General features: G+C 37.7%; 1 protein-coding gene across 1 annotated transcript; it reads right to left on the reverse strand.

Moving 5' to 3' along the window:
* Positions 1-265: 265 nt before the first annotated feature.
* Positions 266-11,880, reverse strand: LOC133525849 (UDP-glycosyltransferase UGT5-like). The gene is made up of 9 exons (XM_061862254.1): positions 11,002-11,880; positions 9,996-10,218; positions 9,363-9,579; positions 8,376-8,640; positions 5,762-6,610; positions 3,917-4,139; positions 3,092-3,308; positions 2,511-2,844; positions 266-1,796 (listed from the first exon to the last, which is right to left on the reverse strand). Exons 1-8 carry the CDS (start codon positions 11,791-11,793, stop codon positions 2,541-2,543), a joined length of 3,090 nt encoding a protein of 1,029 aa, XP_061718238.1. The 5' UTR covers positions 11,794-11,880; the 3' UTR covers positions 266-1,796; positions 2,511-2,540.
* Between the last annotated feature and the right edge of the window lie 3,651 nt (positions 11,881-15,531).

A 15,531-nucleotide genomic window follows, 5' to 3' on the forward strand; every position in this document is an offset into this window, starting at 1 on the left:
CTGCTTACCATCAGGCGGGCCGTATGCTTGTTTGCCACCGTCTATACGCAACGTATAAAAAAAAATTGGTCTACTTGGGCCTTCGAGTAACACCGGCTTCCGACACTTCGGAAGGGAGCAGCCCAAGCGATATCTCACCGTACAAATCTTTCTGCCATTTTTTGCGGGGGAAACGTGTAGGTCCACAGTCGCACTTTTCACTCACTACATACAAAATCCAATCTGTAATTTAATTACGACACAAATACGTAGAAAATGACACACGTCAATTTGGTAGACAAAGATAGTAATAAGAGTAGGTAGGATTTTTTTTTTGCAATAATAAAATTGCAGTTTGTTCCAGATCTTGTTTAAAATTATTACATGAGTAATGATGTCATAAAAGGTCCTTCTTGTACGTCTATCACTAGCTTAAATCACACGCTACAAAGTCGTTTCAGGTTATGGGCCCAGCACCCTTCTCTATGCGAAATTAAAAACAATAAAACTCTTTTTTTATATAAATTCATCTATGCTATATTTCAAGTACATCACAATCATATCACAATGGTTGCAAATAAATTACCAATACTTGAGATACCATTTTGAACACCAGGGGGCCTAGCCATGATGATAATTGTTAATATAAAATGCCACGAAGTTCGCAAATTGCGGACATCTTTCTCTTTTATTCCAATTAAGGCGTAATTAGAGTGACAGAGAAAGGCCCTGTTATCCCGTACATTTTTTCTATTCGTTTGGAATTTGTCGATGTACAATTGTCACTTTGGCTAGGCCCCTAGCTGGAAATGTTTGTTTTCGAACTGAAATAGATAACGACCAAGTTTGCACGAACTTGGCACTTTTGGCAGTGACACATGTACCTAAAGTCGCCATCAGATATATCAGAGTGGCCGAGGTGCTAAAAATATCTGAACAAGCACTTTAACGCCTTGACAATAGAGGCATGTTCATTGTTCAGATATTTGTAAGCGCTTTGACCGCTCGATATATCTGATAGCGACTGTACACAGACACTGCAAATGCAAATCTTGGCGGGTGACTTTGTATAATGTTCAGCCGTCAATCTACATTGTTCCATTGTTCCAATTAAACTGGTTTGATTATACACTTTTGGATCGCTATCTCTAGTCTTCTATGATCACATCTCTTGCTCGGTGATACGGTTCAACTGTGATTGGCAAAATAGTAAAGACTTACACGGCCCGCTTTATATTTACGTCCGAGGTCTCCATATGATGAAAAACGATCTTTAAGATGAAATAAAATGATTAAATCTCATATAATCTGTTTAAGTAACTATAGCGGCAATCAAGCAAGCAAGTCTCATCAAGCTAATAACTTTGCATGGCATTTGCTATGAAAAACTATGGCCACGTCATCATTAATGTAAAATTTCTATGAAAATATGACGTTTAATGACACGTTCTCACTCTGTTCAAGTCAGTGCAAAGTTAGCTTACCTACCTACTTATTTAAGGCTGGCGTCCACTAGGCTCGCCGAGGCGAATTGAATCGCAATAATTCGCCTGTGATGAACGCACACGGAACAAATGCGACACAATTCAATTCAACGCGGCTCGATTCGACTATAGTCGAAGCCAACCTTATCTCCTATACATTTACTATGAAACTGTCTGTTGACAAAAAGCCGCGGCGCGGCGCCGCGCCACCCTGCGTTGACTGAGGTGCGCCGAGTTGACGAGCGATGCGAGGAGGTAAATTCAACTCGGCGCGCCGCGGCTTCTCGTCAACGCAGGTTCATATTAAAAATGTATAGAAGGCCTTTAAAAGTACTTTTCCTACTCCTCTACTGTTATCTGTCATTTATGCATTCATTAACACGAATATAAGAACATACATAAAAGATTTCAAGAAAAGTCTATATTGTCTATTCCTCATAAAAGCTCTTGTGCTTTTATAAGCTATAATGTTACTGCGATTAATGGCTACCAACCTAACAAAACCAAAACGAATACAGTTTTAAGCTAAGTGCATTGCTGCTAACTTACAAAATATTCATTTGGTTGCATAGTAAAAATAATTACTTCATAAGTCAGAAACACGCATGTGACACCCGTAATATAGCAACACCCATAGACTACGAAGACCGCTTAGCGTTGCTTATTAGTCTCCGTAGGCTACGGTGGCCAAAATTGAGAAAAAACTGTCCAAAAATTAATTTTGCAAGTAGCAAGTACCAGGGCCTCATGAGTTACGAGAAGGTGTCGCTGACCGGCCGGCCGCGGCCCGGGGCGGGCTGGGCGCGTAACAAGGTATGCTCGCGCGTCTTGGCTATATACTTTTGCTGTAATTTGTTTACCTAAATTAAGATTTATTTTTGTTGACTCGTAGGAAAAATATTGTATGCAACGTTGTATAAGTAGGTCAAAAAATTCTCGTGGCGTATTCCTTTACAATGTTCGCCTACGCCTTCGGCTCCGGCTCACATTGTAACTCACGCCACTCGCCTTTTTTGACCCTTCTTATACAACTGTTGCATAAAATACTATAATGCGTGACTGTTATTACCTGTGTTGTCATTCACGCTTTGACTTCTTATTTGTCTTTTTGTTATCTGCTTTGACATTTTTGACTCTTGGCTTCGATTTGCATAAGCTGAATAACAAACTTAAAACTTTTGTAATAACATATAAGGAGATGAACAAAACGCCTATAATATCTAAGTAGAAATGTTGATATAGAGGTGTGTCGGCAGCCGCAGCTCTAAATGTGAAGTTACTGTGCCGAGCTGCGAACTCGGTCCAGTAGATTGCTGTGTCTAGCGGGCGCATTGGTCGATCATGCCATGCCTTGGAAATCTGCTTCACTCTTTCTCTAAACCTGAAAAAAGAAGATAAACATTAAGATATGAACGAATGGAACAGGACAGAAGAATACAAATGATAGCCGAGATTTGGCACCGTAAGTTGATCATTATAATTGATAAAAAATAAGCATTGGTAAACGGGCTCACACGAGAGGACGCCAAGATCGTGCAAAGTGGCAGGCAAGTAGGAAAGCGGACCCTAGTAAAGACTGGGATAACGCTAGGTAAAACAAGAAGAGAAATAAGCATTGGTAATCTTACTTGGGATCTAAAACTTTTCGGAATGCTGCCAGCAGATTTTCTTTATTTAAATCCCTTATTTGAACTTGCACTCCTAGTCCGCTTTCTTCTATGGCGGCTCCATTTGCAGGCTGGTCGCCCAAAACTGGCATGGCAACTATTGGCACGCCGTAATGTATGGCTTCAGTGGTACCACCCATCCCCGCATGGGAGAAAAAGGCCAACGTATTTGGATGACCTGTAAAAAAACATTAACAACAGTTTTATTTTTAAGTTGTTTATAGTATAGTCTTTTGGGTGAAATTTTTTGTGGGGCATAAAGTTCATGTTGTTAAATCGTCTTCGTCGATACCAAATATATTCCTGATCACAAATAATAAGGACGGATAATGGAGAGACTTGGGAGAAGTTAGCAACAATGCTTTCATTATTAACAATATAACTCTGAATATCACTAATAAAAAGGTCTCTGTCCACTACACCGTAACATACCATGACCGTAATAGGAACGTGTCAGGCGATACAATATTCTTTGTATTGAAAACTATGGGATGATTATGCCCACTGGCACGTTTCGCCACCGACCAGCAACGGCAGCAAAGTTGCGTGCCATGCACGGACCGTCAAAAATTGTCGCCGAGAATATGTTGCCGGTGCCGAAACTCTCCGCGCTCGGCACGCAACGTTGCACATTTGTTGTATGAGAACCCCACTTAAATATTTATTTTATTCTGTTTTTGGTATTTGATAAATTTGTTCCCAAAGTTATCACTAAATATGACTAGGTATCACTAAACAAGATATTTTACAATACAACTATATTTACAAAGTAGGTATTACGCTTACCCAATATATCAACCTGAGGCAGCCAACTGCCAGTGTAAAGTTTATCCTGAGCAACAGCTACAGTCTTGTTACTCCACTTCCAGATAAACCTCTGCGGCAGTTGGGCCATTACGTCCAAAATGGTCTGCACCCTCTCAGGAGACAAAGAGGATGGATTGATCACGGATCCGAAGCTTATATAAACTACACCATGTTTCGCTTCTTCAACAAATGTCTTCAAAGCCTGTAAAAAAACAACGAAGAAAGGCTAATAACACAGGTAACTGTAGCTTTACCGTTAACTTTATAGACCGCGGGCCAGGAGCATATCTCGTCAGTCATCGCCTCCCGGCTGATACTTTGTCAGATGTTAGTTTATAGTACATGGTGCAACGAGGGGGGGTAAGTGAAATTTTGGAAGCGAGGGTGGTAATTCCAGACAGCCGCAGGTTGGTTTGCAATATTCTTACCCCCGAAGTTACACACGTTTTTCGTCACACTTGCGAAGAAAAAACCAAATTTTAAGCAAAATTATTCTTAAATACGGTGACATGTCAAACATTCGTCCGCCATATTGTCATTTGTTGACAGGTTAGGCATTATTATTCGGTTATTCGGCATTCAGCCACAATTGAAAATTAAGTAAAAATATTTTTAACGGCTATTAAATTAATCAAATTAAATATTTTAAATCATAAACAAACATATTAAATTATTAACGACAGTATTTTAAAAATAAAACTCATTTACGCTACTTGGTTTGTATGAATTAGTGACATAATTAACAAAAGTTATAACTCCCTATGGAGTTATGGCTTTTTTCTCAATCCATAACTCCCGCGGAAACAATATAGGCCTTTGTCCTTCAGTACACCTGCATGAAATAGGGTTTTTTCGAGCAAGTGTGATGAAAATAAATAGAAACCGACAGCCGGTTGTATCGCGGTGGAAAGACCGTCAGCTGTAAAATGTAAAAAATACGCCCCTTAGCACTTTATGTCCGCAAAGTATGCTTAATGTGTAAATTGCGTAATCCGTTTATGGCGTTTCAGGCGTTTCACCTGATGAAATGCTATGCATGCAAAGTTTCATGATTTGTTATTGCTATCATAAAAAGGTAAAGCGCTTATTTTTACATGTTCATGCGACCAGCTGACGTTCTTACTACCGCGATATAACCGGGTGACGATTTTTTAAATTAACAATATCACTAAACTATCATCTGACGAAGTATCAAATGGGAGGCAATGACAAATTTCTTTATTTACGTGTTTCGGTGGCTGCTATTCCTCAACCCACCAACGGAGCGGCAGTTGAAGTCCACGAGGGTTCATCATACATAGCCGTTTACCACTGTACGAGCTTTCGCCCGGGAGGCGATTGGTCATGGAAATCTGTTCCTGGCTCGCGGTCTATTAAGAAAGAGCGAAAACGAACTGCAAACGAAACAAAACAGCTAATAAGTTAGTAGATACAGTTTGCTTTAAAGTAATTTAACAGGGAAAAAAGACGACTTTAGCTGTCCGATGTAAGTGGGTAGATATTTTATATATGTGTATTTTTTGTCAGCGGTTTCAGTGTAGCGCCAAAACATTTGAAAATGAAAAATGAAAATGAAAATGAAAAAAGTGTGTGTGTGTGTGTGTGTGTGTGTGTGTGTGTGTGTGTGTGTGTGTGTGTGTGTGTGTGTGTGTGTGTGTGTGTGTGTGTGTGTGCGTGTGTGCGCGTGTGTGTGCCTGTGTGTGTGTGTGTGTTTAAAGATTTGAGTAAGTAGGTTTCTGTTATGAAGGTATAAGGACAGGTGTCAATCTTTCGGTTAGTGGTCCGTCTTACTTAGGCTTTTTATGTGATAGTTTGGATACTTACGCCCGCTAAAGATTTGGCCCTTTCGACATGGTAACCGCCGACTTCAATTACATTAGGCGGGAAAAGCCTGGATCCAGTTAGCACAAAGTTGTGGTATACAAGAAGGAACTTCATCTCTCTAGCCAAATCTTCCAAGGGCGGAATATCATCGTAGTACTCAGCGAGGGTGTTCTGGTTGCTTCTTTGCGATAAGAAATAGTAAAGGGTTCTGAAGGTCACATCAAATAATAGTCTTTCTATTCTTTGGTATAGCGTAGGCTTAGAACCTCCTTCTAAGAAGTGAAAAGGCACGTACGCTGTGTTGTATGGGATGCCTAGTCTCCTATAATGCCAAGGCATTAATATATGGGACATCATGCCGACTACGGGAGCGTTCAGTTTGTATGCAATACCGAATGCACAGTCGCTGTTAAATTGTTCAACGACTATCACATCGAATTTAGCTTTAGAATCGATTAAATCACGCACTTTTTTGTTCTTGAGCATCACTTCACAGTTCTGCTTACCAGTGGATGTTAAGAATAATCCTGTGTTGAAGATGGTTTTATATGACTTTTCTATCGGCATGTCATCTTTAAGTATTTCTATAGTTCCTGCCAAGCTGATACTGTGATAATTAGGCGGCGGATTCTTTTCCGGAAAGTGCGAGATAACGGTAACATTATGTCCTTTATTAACGAGTCCCAGAAGATACACGCGGAACACTAAGAAGTGGCTAGTTCCATGATACGGAAATATACCTAGGATATTGAGGGCATTAGCGGTATGCGCTAGTGCGATAAGTAAAGTGAATGCTACGATGATTGACTTCATTGCGTTCAAGGGCAAGGATGTAACAAAACACTTCAGCTAAAAACTTTTCTATTTGTAACTACATACATGCAGTCAATGTCACTAAATTACACTGTTTCACTAACAACTTATTCGTTTGGAACGGTTAAAACATCGTTTTCGGAAGTAACCGGTGCACGCGTGAAATCATACGTCGTTCGTGTCTCACACTCGATCCAGACTGACCAATGGCCATGGAAATGAAGCTCGGTGAGCCAACGTAATGATCGTAACGGGAAACATGTTTAGGGAGTCACGTGGCGTAGCACGGGGCTTGCGCGTTGGGTTCAGTGACCTTTTTGGGCGTAGAGTTGCTGATAATCACAAATCATTCAAATATAGCGTGTCTATAGTTATCTAAACGTAATCGGAACAAGGGTTTTTAATTTACTTGATGTAATTTTTTATTGTCCTAGCAAAGTGAATTTGAAATAGTGGTGGATTGTCAAACTTTGTAGCCACAGTAAATTTACTGCCATCTTTCGACACATGGTTAATACTTTTAGAACGTCATTTAACTTTGATCCTTATACCTTCACTGATATGTGTTATATTTGATAAATATCAAAAAGTGGCGCCATCTAATAGATCAACGGCTAAAGGTATGTGGCGGCATCATTTCGAGCGATAAACCTTTGGGTTATGTCCGGTAAGATGGCGCCACTTTTTGATATTTAACAAATTTAACATTGAATGAATAAGTATCAAAGTCAAATGGCATTCTAAAAGTTAACAATAACAACAATCCACCCCTATTTCAAGTTCTCTCTGGTCCTAGGTAGAATTGTTCAGAATATACTTACAAGCAGGCGTAGTACTACCGTAGTATTTTCTTCCTTCCTTCCTTCTTCCTCGCGTTGTCCTGACGATAATGACTATTTTTAACGGTCCAATATTAAATTAATTTTATCCTCGGTAATTTTTTTATACACTAAGTATCCGTTGCGATTCTTACGATGAATTCGCCTATATTACTTATACTCGTAATTAATGGAGGTAGAGTTAATGATGGTATTGATTATCCTAAGAATAATTTACTTACTAAAGGTAATTTAAATTCGAAAAGTTATTCATTTCGGTTTATTAGAAATACCACTGGTATGACTGACACCTACTTATTTACATAATTATTTTTTTTTATTTACCAGCACTTTATTAATAGTTACCTACCTACTCCATTAGGTCAGGTGGGGTAAGAGGAACTATGGCTTAAGGTGGACACTTGTAGGGAAAATAGAGTTACTAAATATGACAAATTATTTTACAAAAATTATAAAAATTCAAAATTACAATTTTTTTATTTCATAAAAGCGTACATAGTTATGATGCAGGGGATGGAGCCTCCCAGTAAGCAATTTTAAAAACTAAATTAAATTATAATACTAAAAATAAAGCCAATTCGTAAATAAAATTAACTTTAAAATACTTACGAAGAAGGACTTTCCTCATACGGTTTCTCTTACCCCGAAAAAAAAATTAAGTATGTTTCCCTAAACATACTTTAACACAAGTTAAACTCGGGTGAAAGGCACCCATTCTAACCTCGGTCTAAAGGGGTCCACTGATTTCCAGTTCACCGGGCGATATCGGCCTGTCAGTTATTCGAAAAAGCTGACAATTTGAATCGAATAACTGACAGGCAGATACTCGTATCGTCCGGCGAACTGCTAATCAGTGGGCCCCTTTATATTATGACATAAATCTCGTCAGAAATGGATGCCTTTCATTTCATGGTTATCAACCTACTATTACTGTTATACTAAAACACCCAATCACGACTTTAATCCTTCTTTGATTTCTTTCTCTTTCCAAATACAAAGTACTTAATAGCAAAAACAAACGCATACAAATTAATAAACAAAATAATAAAAATAGTGAATAGCACATCCAACCCTGAAAGTTGGTAATAAGGTTTGCCTACTGCGGCTATTCGAAGCGTGGAGTTTGGATGGCGGACGGCGTACTCTGTCCAATAGACGGCGCTGTCCATCGGCGACATGGGTCGGTCATGCCATTCCCTGGAGATTTCTTTTGCTCTTCTTCTGAACCTAAAATTATTAGAAAAACAGTTGATAATTGTGACTATTATCAGGTACTTACATCATATCACACATGCGAATGCTGAATTCTACGATTTAAATCTAGAGGTTTGGCCAGTCACCATGACATAGTATCCATAAGATTATTGTTAACAATGACTATGCAAATTAAATTTGATAATTCGAAACTAATTGGAATGAATTAGAATGACTGAAATATCAATCTAGAGTATTTTCTCTCCTTTGCATGTCAATCAAGTAACAAGTACTTCTCGAGATCTTAAACTCAATGTGTTTATGTGTTTCAACAAGAGTTCCTTTGGCTATCTTCCAACTGCATCATCAGATCAGCTCCATGTACAAGATTTAAAGCACATATTAGAGGTACATACAAAGAGTACACGCGGTGAAGCTAAAAGTGTGTAATAAAAATGTCTGCTCTTTGCTTATTTTAATGTCATAGATACGCACAAATGCAGAAATGAAGAGCATTTTTTTATTGATATTATTGTAGGTAAAGCCCGACCAGAAATATATGATCATTGTCAAAAGGGCGCTGTAATTTTCATGTATAGGGTGACAGTTCAGTTTAGTATGAAAAATTTAGTTCCAATGAAATTCCGCAATATGGCGCATTATCATATATTATTGGTCAGGCTTTACCTATAGTTCCTACAGTCAGCCAACTACATTTTAATTATTTTGAAATTATGATCACAAAAACTACTCACTCTGGATCCAAAACGGTCTTAAATTTTTCTAGCAGCGCGTCTTTGGTAAGTTCATCAAACGGCATGCGAACGCCAAATCTCTTCATTTCCAAAGCTATAGAGTTCAGCGGTTGTTCGGCGAATACTGGGGTGAGAACCACGGGGACGCCGTGGTGTATGGCCTCTGTCGAACCCAGGAGCCCGCCATGGGAGTAGAACGCCACGATATTGGGATGAGCTTTGAAATTTTTATTAGATTTACACGTTGTAATACAAAACGTCCTTATATTGTAAAAAATTAAAAATACTGCTTTTTTGCCTTAAACAATTTATTTCTATAAGTCTGTTATTTTTTTTAATACTGTGAAGTAGGTACAAATGAGCGTTCAAGAAGCGAATGAGCGTTCCATATTTTTTTATGGGCTTCATAGTAAAAAAAAACATCCTGATTATTTCGGTTTTAATAATACTTTATGGAGTAAGTAATTTTAAACGCTTTCTTCTAAACAAGAAGACAAAAAAGATCTCTGTCAACAATATTTTTGGTTCCTAACTGAATTGCTTACTGTACTTTTAATTGTAAATTCATCAACTATTCATTGAAACAACTGAGACGTGCGCAATGGCGATGAGGTTGTGTTGATTTTGACATACCTAGAATATCATTCTGCGGTAACCACTTCGACACGTATATGTTCTTCGGATTCCCAGGTAATTGGTCCTCTCCCCATTTAAAGACCACTCGTTGTGGTAGCTCCGACAGCGCTCCTACTATGGCTTCCAGTTTATACTTCGGAAGGCTTGTCGGTTTTACCATTGAACCAAAACTTACGTATATAACTCCGTGTTCCGATTGTTCTATAAACTGTTTTAATTTCTGAAATAACAAGAATAAGTAACAAACAGCTTATTCGTATAGTCATATGGCCTGAAACATTTTATCCACAAGAATTTTTAAATATAACTTTAACCCATTAGCCAAAAGCGATGTCCCGTATAAAATTTTATTTGAAATTTTTTTTTATATAGTATTACATATATAAATCAAGTGTGATGATTGTATTTTTTATTAAACTCAGGGATTTAAAAGCTACACAAAATGCCGCGTTGCCATGGCAGTCAAAGATATGGCCTAAAAATAAATAAAACTAAGGGACGGATCGAATGACACTAATTCCGTGGAAGATGGGACGGGTGCTGGTGTGGGACGCCACATGTGCAGACACCCTGGCCCCGTCTCATCTCCACGGCACACCTGAAAAAGCCGGCGCGGCGGCAGAGGGGGCGGAAAAATTAAAAAATCCCAAATAGAGGGGTCTCTTCGTATCTTTTGGTGTCGAGACCTTTGGCCCGTGGGGTTCGAATGTGATTACTCTATTTAAGGATTTGTCAAAAAGAATAGCAGATGCCACCGGTGATCGTAGAGCTGGAAGTTTCCTCGCACAAAGAATTAGTATTGCGATACAGCGAGGAAATGCTGTTAGCATCTAGGTACGGCACTATGCCGCAGGGGAATAGTTTTTAGTAGTTAATTTTAAGATTCGTTTTACCTATTTATTTTTAAATGTTAAATTAGAAAATAATTCAACTTTTTGTTTATAAAACCTTAATAAATAGCAGTTTCAAAATGTAGAGAAAGAGAGTCTAGTTGGGTACTCACCTCAGGCAGCGGTTTCGGTTTGGCGACATGGTATCCCCCGACTTCTTTTATATTTTCGGGCCAAGCTCGAGGACCGAACATGGAATTGTGAAAGTATCCAAGAAGCAGCTTGACATCCTGCCCTAACTCTTCGAGCGGTGGAATATCGTCGAAATACTTCGCCAGAATCGCTTGTTCCGCATTTTGATAGTATCGATACACCCAATTAAGAGGTGGTAAAAACACTGTTAATAAAAAACGTGTTAAGAAATCTGGATTTGGCCAAATCTGTAGAAGTTGATGGGGAACGCCAAATCTATCGTAATGCGATGGCATTAAACAATGCGTCGTTAGAGCGACCACCGGAGCTTCCAATTTGTAAGCTAATCCTAATGCACAGTCACTGATGAACGCTTCTACAAGCACTAGGTCATATTTCGTCCGGGATTTCACTAATTGCTGTACAGCCTCGTCTTCCACTAGTATCCTGCAATTTTCCACAACACTGTCGAAAATATATTTTGTCAATTCAACCGTCGACCATATACTCTGCTCCATATTTATAACACTTTCTAATATTTCCTTTTTACCAACCAAACTGATATCGGTGTAGTTTTGTAAGGGTTGTTTTTGAGGAAAATGGGATATGACCGTAACATTGTGCCCTCTTTTCGCCAATTCTCGAAGGTACGGTTCGAATACAAAGAAATGGCTCTTTCCATGATATTGAAAGATTCCAAGTATGTTTAAAGAGTCAACTTCATTTAAATTAATTGTTACTAATGCTAAGAATAAAGCGGTGACGATTTTCATTTTTTGTTCGACTCGTATGATACCAACACAATGATTGATTAAAGTCAGAACAGTAATTATTATACGTATACTACTTCGTTTGCTTTATCATGCCGATAATTGCAGATAAAATCAATTGATATGGTAAATATAAATTATGGAATTATCCAACGCACCTAGGAGTAATTAAAGAACAATCGAACTCTTCCAGGTTAGGAATTATTAATAAAAAAATAAAAAAAACTAACAACACGACACCACACTTGAAACATTTTGGGTAAACTTGGCTAAAGTGAAGTGTTTTGACGTTTCTGGCAAATTGAATAAACTGCAGTTTTCTGACTAAAGTTTATAATTTTTAATATAAAAAATCCAACACCAGTGGTCTTATCTCCGTTAGGTTTTTTTTTTGTTTAAGTTTAACACTCATGTCATGGTTATAATTAACTCCATAAGGTTAAACAAAGTAGAGTCTTGGCACCAACTTTTATTTACTTTGTTATGGACTAATATGTTTCCTATTTGGCGTTTTAAATAATAAATCCCCGGAATATTTAGGGGTAGATCATGTGTGGACAAAAGTGGAATTCATATTCCTCCGAGTTTCCTATTAAGAGAATGTCCCCTGGAAGTGTATAAGCGCTATAACAAAATGTATTTTTTCCGCAAAGATATCTAGAACTTTATTGTGTAGAATTGAATAAGCTTAAATGTTGTCTTACACCATAATTTTCCTAGATAACGTAGATTTAGAGTAAAACGCGAATGTCTCCAGGATGGTACACATTTACGAAGATGGCTGCGATTCCTTGAGGTCCCAGGACATGAAAAACTGGCCTTTAATTTACATACATACCAAATTTCAGGACTTTTCCAGAGATTTCAAGGTTTGTTCTATTTCGATTGTGCTAGAGGTTATCTAGGAGATTTAGAACCAAACCTACACACTTTCTCACTTTTATCTTATGGCCATTTTTTTTATTTATTTTTTATGTATGTATTTAATTTCGGAACTTATAAACACCACCACATCCTTTTTACACTACTGTACTAGTTTTTTTTATCATAATCCGGCAGAATATCAGTGCTTTGCTCGAAAGAGTGAAGCTTATAGCTGAATTGGAACCCTTTTGATTTTGCTGCAATGCACACAGCGTACAGCAAGTAAATCCATTTCTCGTTTTTCTGGATATTATTTTTTCTGCTAATTAAATTGTGTGTTTCTGCACCATTCAAATAAACGTTTTATCTATCTAATAATTTAGTACCTTGGTATTGTCTCGGCATTTTGCTAATACTTATAAAGGAGCCTTAATGTCCACTCTGTAACCTGATCCCGAAGAAGATAATCACCAAACGAACAAATTTTTCATCAGAGACTGAAGGCAGTCCAACCTAAAGTGGAAAACAGGCCAAATTTTGAATCGTCTGGTTTCCTTACGCTGTTTTCCATCACCAATTTTTTAGACAAGGTCTTTTCATTTTAACAAAAATCATATGGCAAGGCCCGACCAAATGTTCTAGCATATTATTTTTATTACTATTTAAATAATACTACGATTTGACTTATAATAAATTAGAGATTGCCTCAAGAACATTTTCAGGGAAAATAAAAAAACTTTAAAAATATAAGGGTTGATTTAACCCCGCTACCCTGCATCCAGACCGGCAGTTCTGAGTTAGGCTATGATAGGAGAAGTATGAGAAAAAAACTCAGCTTGCCTCAAATACCGTGAGCGTCAGGATGGCGGGTGGACCTCAGCGAATTTAAACCAAATATTTATAGGGGGGTAACTTATTGTGGGAAGAGATACAGCTATTTTTATTAAATGTACACTGAGGTACACTAGAGGTACAATATATTTATAAATATTTCTTCGATTAGATTTGTACGCTATAAGACGCGCATAGCGTTGTCTCGCTCAAGCATCGAAGTGACGTGCTAATCGGATGTAATGTGCCATGCGCCTAACTTGTTCGAGGAACTGTTATTATAACATCATGGTGACTTGACATAAAATATTAACGTTGGTAATCATGACTAGGTAATAAATAGGGCAAAGAGTAAAGTAAGTATACAGGAAAAGAGAGCCCTCTTTAAGCATTTTAAGGAAACTAATTTCGAAGCGCTATCTCCTGGTTATCTCTAATTTGTATCCGAGACTAGCTATGTATGTGTGCGTGTACATCTACATATTATGCATCCGTATGTGTAGGTACTTTCGTACTACATAATATTAGGTGTACTTGGGCGGTTTACAAGTAAATTTTTTTGTTTGATTTCTTGTAATTTTGTTAATTTTTTGTTTACAAGATATCAAACAAAATACTAACTTGTAAGTCGCCCAAGTAGTAACGCCCTAATATTATGTAGAAACGTTTTAAAAGGATGAAATCCATAAAAAATTACACAGTTTATAGTAAAGCAGGTATATGTTTATTGCTTTCAATTAGGTATACATATAGTTGTGCCGTTCTCGAGAATGTTCTCCGTTTTGTATGGGGAATGTTCTCGTGCGAGAATTTTCTCGTGAACGGCACAAATAGCGGTATACAAGATAGTAGACTAGGTGTTGTAAGTACTTGCAGCTTCTGATTCTGTTTGAAATTGTTTTTTTTTTTACCTTTGTGCATCTTTGAGTAGCATCGTCTTCTGTGACTTGTGTCTCACTCTGACCTAGAAGTCTCTCATGTGTACAGAACGGGTCCATATTGGGTTGCATAAAAGTTTAAGTCATATCTTTGATACGCATAACAACTTGTGTCATAATCATCATTGCGCATACAAATGAAAAGTCATATTACATATATTGCGTCATACATTTTTAGCCATAATATTTGATGAGTGATGACATACATAGCAGTTGTAATATATTTTTTGTGCATACCTAACGAACCTAACCTAAAATTTTATGCGAATTTAATTAATTAAAATTATGGCATAGCTCATTTCTGACAGAAACCCAGTTATGCTCAGGAATAATTCTGACTAAATATTTTTATGACTTACAATTTTATGCCTAAAGTGTTATGACAATTAAAAATATGACTAAAGTTGTTATGCGACCAGAGGGAGTCCCGCGCATAACTGACTTGTTGAGTTCTCAACAGAGCGTTTTTGAATTCAAGATATTCCGGAGGTAGGTAAAGTAAGGACAGGTAAAGTGCACATTAGCAGGAGAATTCCTGGTAATTTCGTCTCGCTCTCTAGCTCCGTAAACAATTCGCTCCAGATATTCTTTAAAATAAACACATGAGTAATGATGTCTTGATTCGGGTCCTTCTTGTACTAATGAAGGCATATGACGTATGTCTTGGCGCACGTACCTCCGTAGATGCACTCTATCTCGTTTTACTTAGCGAAATCAAATTGCACAAATATTGGCACAGTGTCATCGGACATGTTTGTCGTAAACAAAATTAAAATAATCATCGCTTGTTTTCATCGCTGCATGGGCGCTACGAATGGTATTTTCTTCTTACCTTCGAAAATATTTAAACCTCCCGGCATTGCCTTGAACACTGTTAAAATGTAACATTGGAACTATTGGGATTCTAATTTCTATAGTCCTCCCTACAGGATCCAGCATATTATGGCAGAAAAACATACCTTGCAATAGGTAGTTTCTTGAATCATAACTTGAAAACTACAATGGCTTCTACGAAAGTCACTTTTTTAATGATGAAAAAAGCTGCATATTCGTACAAAATTGTGATTGAAGGAGAAATACTCTTGACCACTTCTTTATAGGTACTTCC

Source organism: Cydia pomonella, chromosome 15 (assembly GCF_033807575.1).
Source record: "Cydia pomonella isolate Wapato2018A chromosome 15, ilCydPomo1, whole genome shotgun sequence".
NCBI classification, from domain to species: domain Eukaryota; kingdom Metazoa; phylum Arthropoda; class Insecta; order Lepidoptera; family Tortricidae; genus Cydia; species Cydia pomonella.

Coding starts and splice junctions, on each gene's coding strand:
- LOC133525849 (XM_061862254.1), bottom strand. CDS start 11,793: ATGAAAATCGTCACCGCTTTATTCTTAGCATTAGTAACAATTAATTTA. Junction 6,611..8,375: donor GAAAGAAATCAAAGAAGGAT/TAAAGTCGTGAT, acceptor AAAAGTTTTTAG/CTGAAGTGTTTTGTTACATC. Junction 3,309..3,916: donor GCCTCAGGTTGATATATTGG/GTAAGCGTAATA, acceptor GTTTTTTTACAG/GTCATCCAAATACGTTGGCC.